Below are 15745 nucleotides of genomic sequence, written 5' to 3'. Positions count from 1 at the left end.
TGTGAAAAAACTGCTGCAGTGAAGGCAGCTGGTTTGGACATGCCATGTTTCCTCTTCTGTATTATTTCAATAGAAAGAGAGATAACTCACCTGCTCTGGAATACGTAGGAATGGCATTCATATAGTAAATATTTATGCAATCATAACGTGAGTCTTACCTGTTAGACCCTGTTTTATGTCATGTGGAAAGGGGGAGAGGGAGAGAAGTTCTCTCCTTTCCCAGTAAGTTCATGTGTCATTTTTCCGGAACTTGTTTATAAATGTGCTTTGGAGAGAATTTCCTGGATTCCATCATTTCAGCACTTCCTCTCCCTATTTTTACCTAGAATATGTGTGTGTTTTAAATTAAGGATCACTTGTGCTCTCCCCTAAATGAACCTCCCTCTTCATGTGAGGCCCAGTGTTGAAAATCTTAGTGGGAAGTGTCTTTTGGTTTGTAGATATCAGCTGTGTTGGGGAGAAGGAAGAATGGACTTGTCAGTGAGGAGAGTGATTCTTTTGTATGTCATTAGACAGCCACGCTTGAAGGGTTTTTGTTAAAGATTACTTAGATTTCCTTTATGGAAAAAAGCTCCTTTCCAGAGGACTGCATTCTGTGGCCCACCAAAAGCATAAAAAAATAGCAGCACATAGATGGGAGTAAGCATGATCTGATAGCAACTGGACAAATCCAGGAGGTGAGGATGGGATCAAACTAAAGGAGATGAATGAACAAATGCTAGTCTTTTGTCACTTTTCTTAGTGGTTTTGGCTAATCCTAGTATGTCCATGTATGCTCACCACTGCATTTCACACACAAATATTTATTTTGTTAGTATAGGTGTAGTAGGATGCTGGTGGAAGTTCTTGTCTGTAGCTGTGTGTGCCTGTATTTACATTTAGGTCTGGTCTATGTCCTAATCAAATTAATTGGGCCAGAATCTGTGTTCATGTAAACTGTTAGGACAGTGGCTTCTGTCACCTCAGAGTGTCTTCTTCATTCCAGCGGTGCCTGCAAAAGATGGACAAGTCCTGGCCACCAAATGTATTGCACTATTCCATGGTCACAGTGCCCTGCCCAGTTCACAGGGGTCTCAGTGTAGCCTGGGTGCTACTGGCCTACTCCCTGCAGTGATTGCAGCTTCTGTCACATACCTTCCCCTTAGAACTGTCACTTTGAGTATAGCACATTAGTAAAAATTAACTTCATTATCTGACTGAACTTAGTTAATTAGCTGTGGTGAAGGAAGGAAAACAGATTTCTGTTTACCCAGTGCGTGGATCTATTTATCTGTGGTCCAAGAACCGTGGGTTATCTGTCTGTGGGTCCCTGCCTGTGCAACCAGCAGGCAGGAGAGCCCTGTGGGTGGGTGGTTGAGACCAGGATGAGATTCATGGGGCTGCACTGCCACCTACTGTTCTTTGCACTATTCCTTTGGAAATTAAAATCTGGTATAAAATTATTTACAGTCTGTTTTTAATTGCAGACAGAGAATCAATCTTTTTCAACAGCCACAATGTTTCCAAACCAGAGTCCTCATCTGTCTTAACAGCGGTAAGTACACTTGGTCTTTTTCCCTCTAGTGCAGCTGGGAACCTATCTAATCCTTTCTTATGGAAGTGTTAGTAGCTAGTGACTCTCTTTCACAAGCTGTCTGCTTCTGTGTTGCAGGCTGAGGTCTGTTTGGTACCACGAACCAGCATGACTGTGTCCCACTCTGGTTTTCCTTACCGAGCTCCGGTGAGGAAGAGCTTGTAGCTGGGATGTTCTGCTTCCCAAACTACCCAGGGCTAATCTAGGCAAAGGGAAGAAGGAGATTCTGAATGCAAACACCTGGCTTTTTACTGTCCAGAGAGATTAATAAGCATAAATCATTCTTCTAGGACTCAGTTCTGTGAGGAAAGACAAACAGTGAAAATTAAAGAATAGAAATTGTGTTGGCACAAGGCCACAGAGGGCCAGTACTTGTCTGCCATGTGAGCATGCCTGAGCTGTGACCATGGGACCATTTCTGGATGTCCTTCGAGACCAGCAGTGCCAGCACACTGCACAGTTTCATGCTAGCATTATCAGTCCTTTTAATAAGATTTGGACATATGAATCTTAACAAGTTCTTGGGCACTCAGCTACTGAAAAGTCACTTTACAGCACTGGGTCCTTTCAATCTCTTGAGTCTCGGGATTCTTTTCTGTTTCACAAGTTCTGCTGGGGACTAGTTTTGTATTTGATTTTGAATTTTGTGTGCAACACTAGTAGGCATGCTAAATATTAAAACTGTAGCTGTGCTAGTCATAACTCTTTTTGTGGTTATGTTGAGGGAGAAGCCATTACTCAAAATTTACTTTCAGACTTAGAGAGTGTGCTCTACTGTGGTTTACCTGCCATCTCACTCATACAAGTATGTATTTCAGTCATGCTTCTGTAGGCATAACAGCATACTTCTGCTGTGTAACATGTTGTTTAAAAAGAGTGCATCCTCCAGTCATAAGTAACCTAAGTCACTCATTTTAATAAATACTTACAAAATAATTTGTACATGAAAACCCACATAAAGGATATTCTCTGCCCTTGAGATATCAGCTGAGTTGTACTGTATGACCTAGATTAAACTAACAGCAGGAGTCTGTCCTGTCAGCCCTTTAACACAGACCTTCATCTACACTGAAATAATGGTGATAGCCAGAACTTTTGCAGCACAGGGTTAAATATGCCACCTGTATATGTTTTTTAAGGTGTAGATCTAGTACTTAAAATAATGAGTCTGATTCTCCATTCATCCCTACACTGCTTTGCTTCTATAGCTGCACCAGTATGAAGAGGAAGAACTAGAAGCTTTAGAGCAGACAAATTTCCAATTTAGGAAGGATTTTGAATTATGAAAGCAGTTTCTCTTTGGTATCTTTCTCGGTTTCATGCCACTGGTTCTCTGCAATTAGATTTGGTGGATATGCACCTGGAAACTTCTGAAAATCAATCTTTCCATTAAAAAGGCTGTTTGAGTCCCTTAGTTATGTGTCTTCTTCCGTTATAGCTGGATAAAATCGAAGGAGTATTTGAGCGGCCAAATGATGACGTCATCCGGGAAATCTCTAAAGCTCTGCGGCAAGCTCTGGGAGTTTCCCTCTTTGGAATTGATATCATCATTAACAACCAGACTGGGCAGCATGCAGTCATTGATATCAATGCATTCCCAGGTAAGAAAGGCCTTTACACTCCTTCTTTGTGGAGCAAGTTTTACTGCTGTTGTCTCATGTCATTGCTTCCCAGGCTGGGGGTGGGACGGCAGCCACCAGATGGTTCTGAGATCAAATACAGGTCAGTCTGAGAAGGGAAGAACCCTTATTTAGATATGGAATTTGCATCTGAAGTATCAGCTCTTAGGAAATATGGTCAAATTTTAGTGGCCAATTGGAACATAGCTGTCATGCCCTTCTGAGCAAAGGGAAACTCAAGAACTGCAGTGTGGGACTGTGTGCTGGGACCTACATTTTCTGGGCTCAGTCCTCACTCTGAAATGAAAAGAATACTAAATTCTATTTTAGGAAAGCCTTTAAAGATTACTCTTCTTTTTGAGACTCTGGGCCATTAAAAAAATGAGGATGTGGAAGAAACAAGCTGTTCCCTTGAAAATTTCTTCCTGTGCAAATTGATTCCCCACAAAAAGACATTTGTGCACAAAAGAATACCAGGAATCTGAAAATGATAAAATTGTAGGTGCACAGAAGATGCTGTAGAGAGTTAGTGTCCTTGCAAGTTCTCATAAGTGCATCCATGGAGTAAACAGATAGATTAGAGCATGTACAAATGGGTAAATTTGTCCTCCACTTTTTTTAGTGCAACGTATGTCTTGGAAACAACAAACAAGCTCCTTGATCACCAGAATTGTTAAAAGGAGCTGTAAGTGTGAATAAGAGTGAGGCAGTAATGGTCTGTCACTCATGCTAAATTCAGTAGTCTAACCCAGGAAAATAACCCTGCTGTTTTGCAGGGTGTTTTTCTCTCTGAGAATCTCCTCTCATTACCTGAATGGGGGTGTTTGTTTCATGAGACTTACACAGGCTGTTGTGTAGTTTCTTCAACCCATCATTGAAGACTTTTAATTTTCAATATGGCTGTGACATCTTTACATCTACAGGTCTTGTCCTGAGCTCCCAATCTCTTCAGTTTTTTGGATCAGGTCCTCATTCCTACTGCCCTGTAGTGCCTTGTCTGTCTCTCTCCACAGTGACTGGCTTCCTCTTAAAACTTAGCTCTGCTATTCTCAGGTCACTTCCCAGCGTGGTTCTACCACATGGTGTTATGCAATTTGCAGACCTATGAGAACACTCTTCTGCCCAGGGCAGTGAAGCAACCTAAATTGGGTGTTAGATGTAACCATATCAGTTTTAGTAATAGGATTATATTTCAGACATTGGGTCTTGAAGTCAGTGATAGAGGACATTCTTTTGCAATCCTGTATCCTGCATTTTGGTTTGGTGCTTCATGTTCTGGGTTTGCAGACCTATGAGAACACTCTTCTGCCCAGGGCAGTGAAGCAACCTAAATTGGGTGTTAGATGTAACCATATCAGTTTTAGTAATAGGATTATATTTCAGACATTGGGTCTTGAAGTCAGTGATAGAGGACATTCTTTTGCAATCCTGTATCCTGCATTTTGGTTTGGTGCTTCATGTTCTGGGTTTTGGGTTTGTTTGGTTTTTTTTTTTTTTTTTTTTTAAGTATTATTTTGGATTTAGTACTTTGCACAGACTGAAATTCTCCTTTTCTTGAAATGTTGAAAACTCCACATTGGAGAACAGCAATGTGGCAAACATATATTTAGACAGGACCAATGACTTCTTGTTGTCTCTTAATTTTGCAGAACTGCTGTGCTCTACTTCTGCCCTAAGGCAGTAGTTTTCAAAATTCAGCCCAAGTCCTGCATTTCAGCCTGCACAGTAATTGGTCTTTGAAGGGACTTTGAATTAATTGTGGTTTAATCCTTGCAGGAGACTTGGGAGCACAGGGAAGTTTCTTATGCACTGATCTACATCATGTCTCACACAGCAGTTTTTTTGGTGGTAACTACTGACTTTATCACTGTGGGATAGGCTGAAGACCAGTTGGAGAAAAACTAGAGGACAGCAGTAGGGCCCAAACATATAGAAGGCAGGGGAGAGAAAAAGGTAGCAGAACAGAGATGAGCCCTGTTCTCAAGGTCTGCTGAGGTCAGAGAAGAAGCAATGGGGTAAAATGCAACAGAAGCAAAGTTACATCTCAGCATAGGTAACTCTGTTGCTCAAAAGCATGTTCAGCAGAGGTAGCTGTATTTCCCTCCAAGGGCCTGTGTGATTAAGACTGGAGAGTTACAATGACTGACTTCATTGACTGAGCCAGCCCTTTGCTAGTGAGAAGTTCAAACTCAGCCCGCCAGTCGCCAGTGGGCTGCATCAGCAGCGGGATCTGCCTGTTCCTGGCTCAGTGCAGTCCCAGGAAGTGCCTTCCCTTGCTCTTCTTCCTCAAATCATCATTGCCTTCAAGAGTTGCAGTAGAGCCAAACTGGAGCCAACCCTCCTGGGCATTATCCCTGCAGCACTGCTCTGAAAAGGGGAGGGGGAGAGATGCCCTTTAAAGAGTATTCACAGCCTCTTTCATGGAACTCGAGCATGCCTTGGGGCCAAAGCCTTATCCAGCTGCCCAGAGGTTTGCTGCCTTTCTTGGGTGCTGTCTTCAGTGTTTACTGGGCTTGAAGGTTGTTTGAACCTGCCACTCCATGGATGTCATCTGAGATGAGTTTAATGACAGAATTGAGAGCAGGTGTACCTGTAGGAGGATGTTGTCTGTTATCTGCTCCATTAGCACCAGCAACTCTTTAAAAAGATTTTAAAGATAAATGTCTGAAAGGCCTATTGTGTGTTTTGTTATGTGGGAAACTACTGGTACTATATTTAGCAGTGGTTACCTGCTCAGATATTGAGCTGTAGGCACAGTCACGTAGCCTGTGGGAGTTACGTGTGTCTGAGTTCAGATAAGTGAGAGAAAAGGTTCCACGTAGCCTGCTGTCCTGTGGTTGTGGCTGAGCTCACCCAGCCCCAGCAGCTGCAGGCTAGCACCATGCAGGTGAACTGCTGGCTCTGGTGAATCTGCATGGTAGCTGGGAGCATCAAATCTGAATGTGCATTTTGTGTGTGTAAAAGCATTGCTGCAAATGCAGGATATGGGCTGTCCATTACTCTCTGACCAAGGGAACTTGCAGAAAAGCCAAGTGTGCCAGACCAGGGAGAGTCTGAAAAATCAGGCAGGTAGCATCTGTAATGCTGGCTTAAAAATGCTCATAGACACTTGCCTCCACCAAAGCTTGCAGAGGTGGGCACTTGTTTTCAGATGCATTGCTGGGTGGACATCTTTCCTATCTGTGCTCAGCCAGAGGACTCTGGAGACTGTTCTCAGTATAGCAAAATTCAGGCATCTTGCAGACAGGCATTTCCAAAATTGTTTCAAGTGGGCGGTGCTAGGATAGCACCTGCTGGAGCACGATTCATGCAAGTTAAGTTTTACGCATGCAAAAGTTACATCCTCCCACTGATTCCCTGTGTAACACGAATCCCAAATTCACTGCCAGTAGTTTCTGAAGGTGTAATTCAATCTGCACTTCTTGATTTTGTTATCACTGCAGCACGGTGGTGTCCCACAACTGACTAGTTTGAGAAGTCTACAGGAGCCCTAGGTGAACCAAGTGAGGCAATACCCATAGTTTGCAGCCTTCCCAGGTGTCCTGTGAACCACGAGTTGAGACAGCTAATTCTCTTCTCAGCTAATTCTCTTCCTCCCTTCCTTGTATTTATTTCCTTTTTGCAAGTTGGTGAAGTTTCTTCTGAGTGACCGGGCAGAATTTCTTGGACGTTGCCACCCATTGTGCAGAGGGTTGGCACAGACAGAGCCTGCCTGTTACATACAGCTTCCTTTCACTAACATCTGCTGATTTCAGGACAGAATAACTGGCCATCTTATTCCTATTAAATATTTAAAGCAACTTCTTCGTGAGTTTGCCAGGTGCCCTCCTACAAGGCTAGTTAGTTTGTTTTCAGTGAGCAGACACAGAACACTCTGGGGTACTATGGATCTCCTTGCTGAATATTAAAGCTGTTACTATGGAGATGGCTTATTCCTGGGGTGTTTGAAGCACTCTGAGTAGATTTGAAGGCTAATCCCTTGGCTTTTACATAAGCAAGAAAGCGTAACAAGCACTTCTGTCCGAGGGGTGGAGATCCTGTTCTGACTCCCATGGCCAGCCCTAGGAGTCCTAGTTGACCCCTGCCAACCAGTGGATTATTGTGTGGGACACTGGGAACCTTGGTGTTTTGAAATGAGAGATTTGTTTGGTGAATCCCTTCAAGGGCCTCTGAGAAAGGAGAACTGTGAGCTGTTGTCTCACATTGCTGATGTTTTGTGTGACCTGTTGGAGAATTGGGACCAAGTGCAATAAAATCCAGAGGAATGTAGCAGCCTAAATAAAAGTTAATTGGTTGACCTATGGCTTATAAATACACCATAAAATCCCCACATTTATTATAGGTGAAATTATAGTCTTACTTCGTGTTTTCCTGGAAGTTGGGTTTTTTATTGCCTAAGGAAGTTGGTCTTTACAGGACAATGGAAATTAAATTTGAATTAATTATGGATGTGAGGAACTCTTCTGTCCAGTGATAACATCACTAAAAGTGTTTTACAGTATGCATTTACTTCGTGGTTTCATGTTCTGCTCATGGGCTGCTGTGTGAATGTGTACTATTCATATAGGTCTTTTAAACTTACTGCTTCAGTCTCCTGTATTAATACCAGGTCACTTCCAGAATACTTATACAGACATTTTAAAACAACCAGCCTATCTCATTAAACAACACTGAATGTCATATATCACCTCTAAATACTAAGGCAAACTGACAACAATTTTAGGTCATGCAGTAGCAGTTAAGATCCATTTCAGGACATTGTACCCATATGTTGCATGTCTGGTTCAATTTTAAAATGAAATTCAATGATAAAACTGTGCCTGCAGCACAGTGTTTAGAATAGACCCAGAAGCTCTGTACACCTGCCACCATTTGTGTCATCAATAATGTCATGTCTACTGGTATTTGAGCAACTGTTTTAACCAGGAAACTTGTTTTTAAACTGCATTGTAAATTGTCTGGAATCACTTAACAGAACATGCAAAAAGGTGGTTTCAGTACTGAAACAAATGATTGATGTTTCTATCAAATACTGCATCATTGAGGTATGTTTCCTGTCCCTCGGGTGTTTTGTCAAGCATAGCAGCAAACATGTTTTAAGTGTCAAGTTAGGTTAGACAAGCATTGCTTCTTGCTCAGTGGGAAGCTGCCTTTTCTGTAGGGTATAAAGCCAGCCCCGCTGTCCTCTCACGTTTCCCTAACTGATGAGGGTATTGCTGGGCAAATTCTGGAGAGTGTCCAGACCCTCAACAAAGCTCTGCACTAGAGCTACTTGCCATAGTAAACCTGGAAATGGTATGGAAAAGATCAACATTATATGAGAGAGTTTGTAACTTAGGGAAAAACCTGGACTCAGCAACAAATGATAGAATATACGTATATATACTTGGGAGGAAAAAGAAGCAGCAAATCTGAAAGGCAATTGTTTTTCTCATTGGAAAAATACTTTTATTGCAAGAGTCTCTTTATGCTGATCTCCTTCTGCTGTCACTTAAAATGATTTTATGGAGAAAACCTTTTTTTTCATAACTTTTTTATGATCAATGGAGGGCAAGGATACTCCAAGAAACAGTTAAAATAAACCTTTCAAAGAACCTAAGGAAATTATTTAATTGCCTTTTTTCTCTCCTTCATTTTTTCTCTTTTCAGGCTATGAGGGTGTTTCTGAATTTTTCACAGATGGTCAGGTACCTGAGGTGACCCAGCTAAACCACAGCAAGCTCCTGGCAGAGCAGAGCGGTGGGATCATGGACGAGCGGATATGCTGTGCTAGCACAGGCTGTCTCAGCGTCATGGGAAAAGACTCCTCCTGGATTGTGGAGAGCGAGAGCAACAGCTCAGTAAAACTGCAACACCAGAGACTAGGCTGCAACTCAGCAGTGTCCCCCAGCTTCCAGCAGCACTGCGTCGCTACGTTGGCAACAAAAGCTTCTTCTCAATAACTTGCCAATGCCATGGACTGAGAAAAAGCCCTAGGGATACAGATGGTGGTCCCAGAACCAGATCAGGCTTTAATAATACAATTGACAAAAAAAAATGGGAAAAAAACCCCAACATAAAACACAACACAAAAATCAAAATAAAAAAACTTTCCATTTGATTTAACCTAATTTGCTGATGAAATGGACTGAAAGGGGAAGAGCGAGAAAGTGATCCAAATCCATTTCGTCAGATTCCAGTTGCAAATCTGTAATGAGTTTACACGCACGTGTTTTAACACTAGTCCTTTCATTGTGGGAGGGTTGCTCTTTCATTTCTATTATTCTTCGTAATCACTGGTGACCAGCATTTTAAAATCGGACCTCATGGTATCAAGAAGATAATAATGTTGAAATGCAGTGTCTGAATGTAACAGTGCTAGAGATTTTTGCCTAAAAAACTTCCTGTTCCTCTTTTTTCCAGGTAGGCCATTGCATAAGAAAGCTAAAACAACTTCAGTATCATTAAACCAAATCTCTTGAAACATTGACCAGTCATGATGTTGGCAGGTAGCTTGCTGTGAAGCCACTGCACTTTGAGTAGGACAGAGCAGCCTGCTTATTCAGGGCACAGAACCGAGGTGACCACCCCTGTCCCAGCTTTGCAGTTCTCCCCCCAGGCCTCGTGCTTCACTCAGATCGGCTTCCAACCACGCTTACAAACAGCAACACCTTTCACCCAGAGAGGGTGCCACTATTTAGGTGGAGTCATTTAGTAGATTAAATAACATGCTTTCAGTTGTCTGCTAGTGCAGAAATCTTAGAAGAGTTAATGGAAGCAGCTCATCTCTTCACAAGGAATTTAATTCTCCCTCCATTGCACTTGTGAGGACTCTGGGACAGCTCTGGGAAAAGGCTGGCAGAGCTCTGCTTTTTCCTTGAAGCAGCACACCTGATCTGTGTATCCTGAGAGGTAACACAGTTGCTGCCTTCCACAGATCCATGTTGTTGTCCATTTTTTTCTAAAATATAAACAAAATTGTGTACCTTCATATAAGGTAGAAATACAGGACAGCTCTAGCTTGGAGACCCCATTACTTTGTAGCAAGCTGCCAGGTGAGGCCACATGGTAATTTACAACAGTGCTGTATACTATTTGTAAACTATAGCACAGCCAATTTGTATCTCTTGAGATATCTTCTAGTATGGCAGCATCTTCTGCTGTTGAGAATTCCTGCAACTTTTGCTAGTTCTGAACACTATATTAAAAATATCCAAGTGCTAAGAACAGAAACACTATATTGGTAGAAGTGGCCTTCTCTTCCCCTTATTAGCCCTAAAATACATTTAAGAAGGGTGGTGTTAAGAAAATTTCCTTAGTTAAGCTCCTAGCTTGCAAATAGAGAAATTTATGTCTTTTCTATAGCACGTGTTCATAAAGCATCTGTCACTGCAGTATTTAATGCCAGTTTGGTTAGTATCATGTGTCAGATGGCTACTCAGAAGGAAAGGGTCTAGAACTTAAAGCCCAGGTAGATCATGGAGAGAGGATTAAACTGTGTAAAAGATGTCACTACCCTGTCTGATGGTACCAGTCCTGTAGGGGAAAAAAGTTTTGAAGAGTATTATGTAGCAGTTCTTTTATATAAACAATGCTTTTTCCATAGGAGAAATTGGTCTTCTTCTAAAATGCCATTCTTGGGAATTTCCTGTAGCCAGGATTGAATTTTTCAGGACGATTTACACAACAGAAGATGATTCCACCTCTAGAGGGATTACTAACTTTAAAATATTTCTATAGGGACTGGAAGAACCTTATGGGTGTGGTATCAGTCAGATCCCAGGGTGCTCATAAGCACAGCCAACTTCCTCAAGTGTTGCAGATCAGTTCTGAGCTGGGCACGCTTCACAACCCTTGTATGCTTTGAGGCTGCTGGATCCCATGTTGTGTGCAGCTTGCAGGTCTCAGATGGCTGTGGTGTGAGTGAGTCAGATGTACATAGGTAAGGGTTTATAAAAGTATTCGTGGTAGACCAAACCTTTCGTAAAGCCATGACTAAAAGGAAATTAACATCTGCAGTTTGGGGTTTGTTTTTGTTTGTTTAAGATAAAAAGTGTTTTTATGTTACACGTGTAACAAAAGATGCCCTCAGGAAGGAACTTGCCAGTGCATATTTTTTTATGGTACTTTCTTGTAACCAGCTGGTGGAGTGTTTGTAGATTTGCCTGTTGCTCCCTTTATTACAATGGCTTGGGCTTTTTTTGGTTTTTTGGGTTTTGTTTCTTTATCGGGTGGTGGGGATGGAACAATGATGTTAGAACTAGGTTACTAACTCAAGACCTTTCAAACTAAGTATGTTTACATGAATCTGAGTGTTGGATCCAATGGAAATGTCTGTATGCTGTTTCCTAGTTAGAACATCAAATAAGAATTTTATTTTCCTGGCTGCCTTCTGAATTTTGGTTGGCCTATTTTGCACTGCTTTTTTTCTCCAAAATAAACTACTGAAATATAATTGTGCATTTTAAACTTGTTTACAAATGATTGTTAGAAGTTTATTTTGTAATTCTCTGAATGCTTGCAGAAATACTATATTTAAATATTACTCCAGACCTTGGCAGTAACTAGAAAACAAGTTTAGGTCATTGGTGTGATCAGTGACATTTTTCCCATAGTCTGTAATTTATTTTTTATTTATCGAATGTATCGGTATCACTTTAATTTACCAGGTGCAGTTATGCAGGTACCTGTTGTGATGTGGCATTACAATAGAGTTTTGACATAAATTACCATGCATTTGCTGTACTACTATATTTCCTTGCAAAAATTAAGGTAATGGCTTGTGTACTAGAATGTTGCTAAATCACAGGGGCAAATTGGGAGACCAATTTGTAAAAGCCAAAACTGTAAATTACTGAGTATCCAGACATACAGTTACGTTCTTGCAAAACATTTGAGCATGAGTATGTTATTAAGCTTGTGCTAAAGTGCTTTTCTAAATTGCTGCCTCATTTGGTAAGTTCAGGATAGTTTTGATTTAAGATAAGCTTCACAGTAAGTTTGTTACTATTCTGTAGTCTTGTCTTTCTTTGTAAACGTAGGAGTGTAGTAACATCAGATCATACCAGAATGCCCTTGCTCTTAAAATTGCAGACAATCTGAGGAGATTTTCCATAATGTCTATTTGAATTCTTTTTATTGTGGGTTAGAAAAAGGTTCTCCTGTGTTTTCAGAGGTGTAGCTTTTACTGCTGTGCTGATGAGAACAATTGTATTAAAATTACATGGTCACCAGTTAGTTTTTTAGGGATTTATTATTGTTCTGCTTCACTGAAATCCACAAGAATACCATTAGCTTGACTGGAATTTCTCCAGGTTTTGTGTCAGCATGGTGGAGATGAGTCTCTGTTTTCCACTGTAATTACATAATTAGCTTCAACAGGTGAAGATCTTTCCATGTTGAGGAGTACATGAGTGGTATTACTGCTGCCTGTGATGTAAAGTCACCCTCTCCCCCTCTACCTGACTTGGCCACATTGTGCCTGACTTTGTAGCCTGTGCCAGAACATCCTGATCATTATGTGAAAGCCAACTGCAGAAACACAACCAAAACATCAGCATCAGTGCTATCTCTTGTGGTTTGTGTAATGCAGAACTACTGGGCCAGTGATGTTTTGCCTTTGGTTGAAGTGTCTGGCTGTACAACCTTTGTGCTGAGGAGCTGATCAACTGGGCTGGTCAGTAGGTAGGATAAATCCAATATTACTGTTCAGACTGTTCTAATGTTAAAGATCTCCCACATCTCCCTCCAGTGTGGGAATGTGCCTGCAGCAGGTTGCACAGACAGAAATCTACCAGTTGAATTTGTTCTCATTGTAGATGATTACAAGCTAAGAACCCAACCCAGAGGCATCAGGAGATAATGAGAACTGCTCAAGATAAAACCTCAAGTTTTCTAGATGAATTGTGGGCAGTATCCTACCAGGGAACAACCAGATGGAGTAGTGGTTAGATAATAGAGGCAGAACACAGTCCAAAAGCAACAGAATAAATGGGGCCAGAGGTGTTGCCTGGCAAAAAAAAGAGAACAAAACAGGAAAAATGCTCCTGTTGTTTTCATCCAATTAAAAAAATAGAGACTTCTCAGTTCTTAGACTAACACTGATTTCCTCAAGTCTTTGCATGGCAGCAATGACAAGTGATTCAGGCTTTTCCACACTAGCTTGTAGCCTTGCCTTCCACAGCTGTGCAGAAAATCTTGGATTTTGGTTTTTTTAGTGAACAGAGTCTGAGTTTGTAGCAGTCTCCCCAGGCAAACGCTTGTGGGAGTTCACTTGCATTACCCTGCTAATTTTTTCCCCCTCTCTCCTTTTTAGTAAGAGATGTATTGATTTCTGTATTCAGTATACAATTACTTTATGATGTGTGTTTTGTAATTAGAAATATGTGAAAATGCTTTGTGTAGATTAAAATATTTCCTTTAATATAATCTCCTCTTGCTTTCATAGAAAAATGGACATGCCATTGCAGATCACATTGCTGATTTTATTTGTAATATTGCTTTAATATCTATTTCAGAGGAATGTAACCTCCAGAAAAGTACTTTCCACATCTTTACTACCTTTCCATTCACTGTTCACCCTATATGGATCCAGGCCATCAATACTTGAGCTTTTGACTGGATGGGTTTCATGGATTCTGTCACATTTACGTGGCCACAAAAGTTACTTGAGATGGTTGACGTTTGGGAGGATCCAGACATAAATGGAGATGTTGAAGTGATTCCTCAGCAACACAAGCACAGTAGCATTTGTAGCAAGCAAAGGAAATTGGTTTTGCTCTTGTGTGTGCATGTGGCTCTTGAGGTCTGGTCCACCCTGCTCTTGGGGCAGCTTTCCTGTGGAAATAACAAAATCCACTGACAGAAAAACATCCTTTATCTGTGATGCAGAAGGAAGGCAAGGAGAGTAGGGCTTGGGAGTAAAATCCTGGCCAGTGGACATCATGATACCAGTTGTCCAGAATTTCACTCTGTGGTTTTTAATAGCAATCTGGGGTGATGTTTTCTTCCTCTCCATCATTCTTACCCTGAATCCACTGGGGCTGATGGTAGCAGATGCCTGTGGCCCACATTAACTCATTAGCAGGTGACCTTACCCAACATGTCATGAGTTTGCAGAGGGCTCCCGATGTGCTGGGAAGCTTTTGTTGATGGCCAGGAAATCTCTTGAAACTCCAGAAATAGCTGATATAGCAAATGGAGTTTATGAAAATCAGGTCTTCCTCTTACAGCATTTTTAAAGAAACCCACATTTCATTTCCTCCTTCATTCTTTACACAGTAGTTTTAGATATAAATTATTTTAACTTCTTTTTTTTGTGTGTGAAAAGTCATATATACATATATAAAGTTATTAAGTGTTGAGAATATGTTGAGTATAAAATAGTGACTTCTTTGTTTCAGATGTTAGCAGCCCCTAAAAATGAGTTGCTTATCCTCTTGTAAAGTCAGTGCTGTAAAAAATATTAAAAAATAAAAGATGTGTTAGATGTATCTTTTATTATTTATTTCTGATTCAGTATTTGATACAGCTTGTGTATACCCTTGTGACAACCACATACTAAAAACACTGTCGTTCTTAAAATGGAGTAACAACAATTCCTTGGGATCCCAACAGTTGTGAGAGAATTGGCCCTCTGGGTGTGAGTAGTGTTGGACATTGTCCTTCAGTCTCCAGCACTGCTTCCCCCCAGCAGGGCTGAATCTCGGGACCATTGTGTGCGTGTGCTCGGTTTCGCCAGTCCATTGGTATCTGTGTTCAAATCCAGCTGTACAGTGTTAACAAGTGTGTCTTGTGATTCGCTTCAGCCTGGTTCACTATGACTTCTGAAACATAATTCCCATTTTGTACTTAAATTTGTATAGAATTATATCAACCCTTAAAAGATCATGGCTTACTGTAAAACCCAAAATATTTGCTATTTGGCATCTTCAATTGCATGACTGATCAGATCAGACAATGGAGATGGTGTTTTCATCTAATAGCATTCATTTCAATGGTAATATATTAATTTTCTTTTTGTTTGCCAAGCATCTGTTTTGGACAATTGTTTTGGTTTCAACAGTAAAGCAATATGCAGTAGGTATTGTGGCATTATCTCTGTAATTGTTTTGAAGAGAGGATTGTCCCTTTCCAACACATAATGAAAATAAATGCCTTATAACAAGTTCTAGTTTGCTTCCTCTTTCTGAGTGGATAGGGCAGCGAGGTGAGCAGCTCATTGGGGGAGGCCTCTGTTTATGGGAATTCAGTGTTCACATCCTTTGTGAGTGCAGTTGTTTTGCAGCCCCACTCAGGCCCTGAACACCATATTTCCATCTGAAGAAAGTCCTTGAGTCCCAAATATTTGTGATTACTTGAATATCCAATTAAGACAGTATTTATAGTAGCTCCATCAAGTAACAGTATTTTTCCTCTTGTTGATTTTGCATCAGGTATGGACAAAAACTTGTTTAACTCCTTTGGACGTGGCTGTGTTTCTGTGGGGGTTGTTTGGTTTCTTGGGTTTGGGGTTGGTTTATTTGTTTGGTGGGGATTTTTTGTTTTTTTTTAGTGTGGTGGGAGTCTGAGAGTT

The 15745-nt window shown here is 41.0% G+C and overlaps 1 protein-coding gene across 1 annotated transcript in view; it reads left to right on the top strand.

Annotated features, from left to right (window-relative positions):
* ITPK1 (inositol-tetrakisphosphate 1-kinase) overlaps positions 1-15340 on the top strand; it is a 140564-nt gene extending 125224 nt beyond the window's left edge. The window contains exons 8-10 of the mRNA XM_031066173.1: positions 1467-1534; positions 3012-3174; positions 8842-15340. Coding sequence (XP_030922033.1) covers positions 1467-1534; positions 3012-3174; positions 8842-9134 — 524 coding nt within the window. The 3' untranslated portion in view covers positions 9135-15340. The remainder of the gene's footprint in view (positions 1-1466; positions 1535-3011; positions 3175-8841) is intronic.
* The last annotated feature ends 405 nt before the right edge of the window (positions 15341-15745 follow it).

Source organism: Geospiza fortis, unplaced genomic scaffold, assembly GCF_000277835.1.
Source record: "Geospiza fortis unplaced genomic scaffold, GeoFor_1.0 scaffold23, whole genome shotgun sequence".
NCBI classification, from domain to species: domain Eukaryota; kingdom Metazoa; phylum Chordata; class Aves; order Passeriformes; family Thraupidae; genus Geospiza; species Geospiza fortis.
The sequence above is the reverse complement of the archived record's forward strand: the minus strand, read 5'-3'. Positions and strand labels throughout refer to the sequence as shown.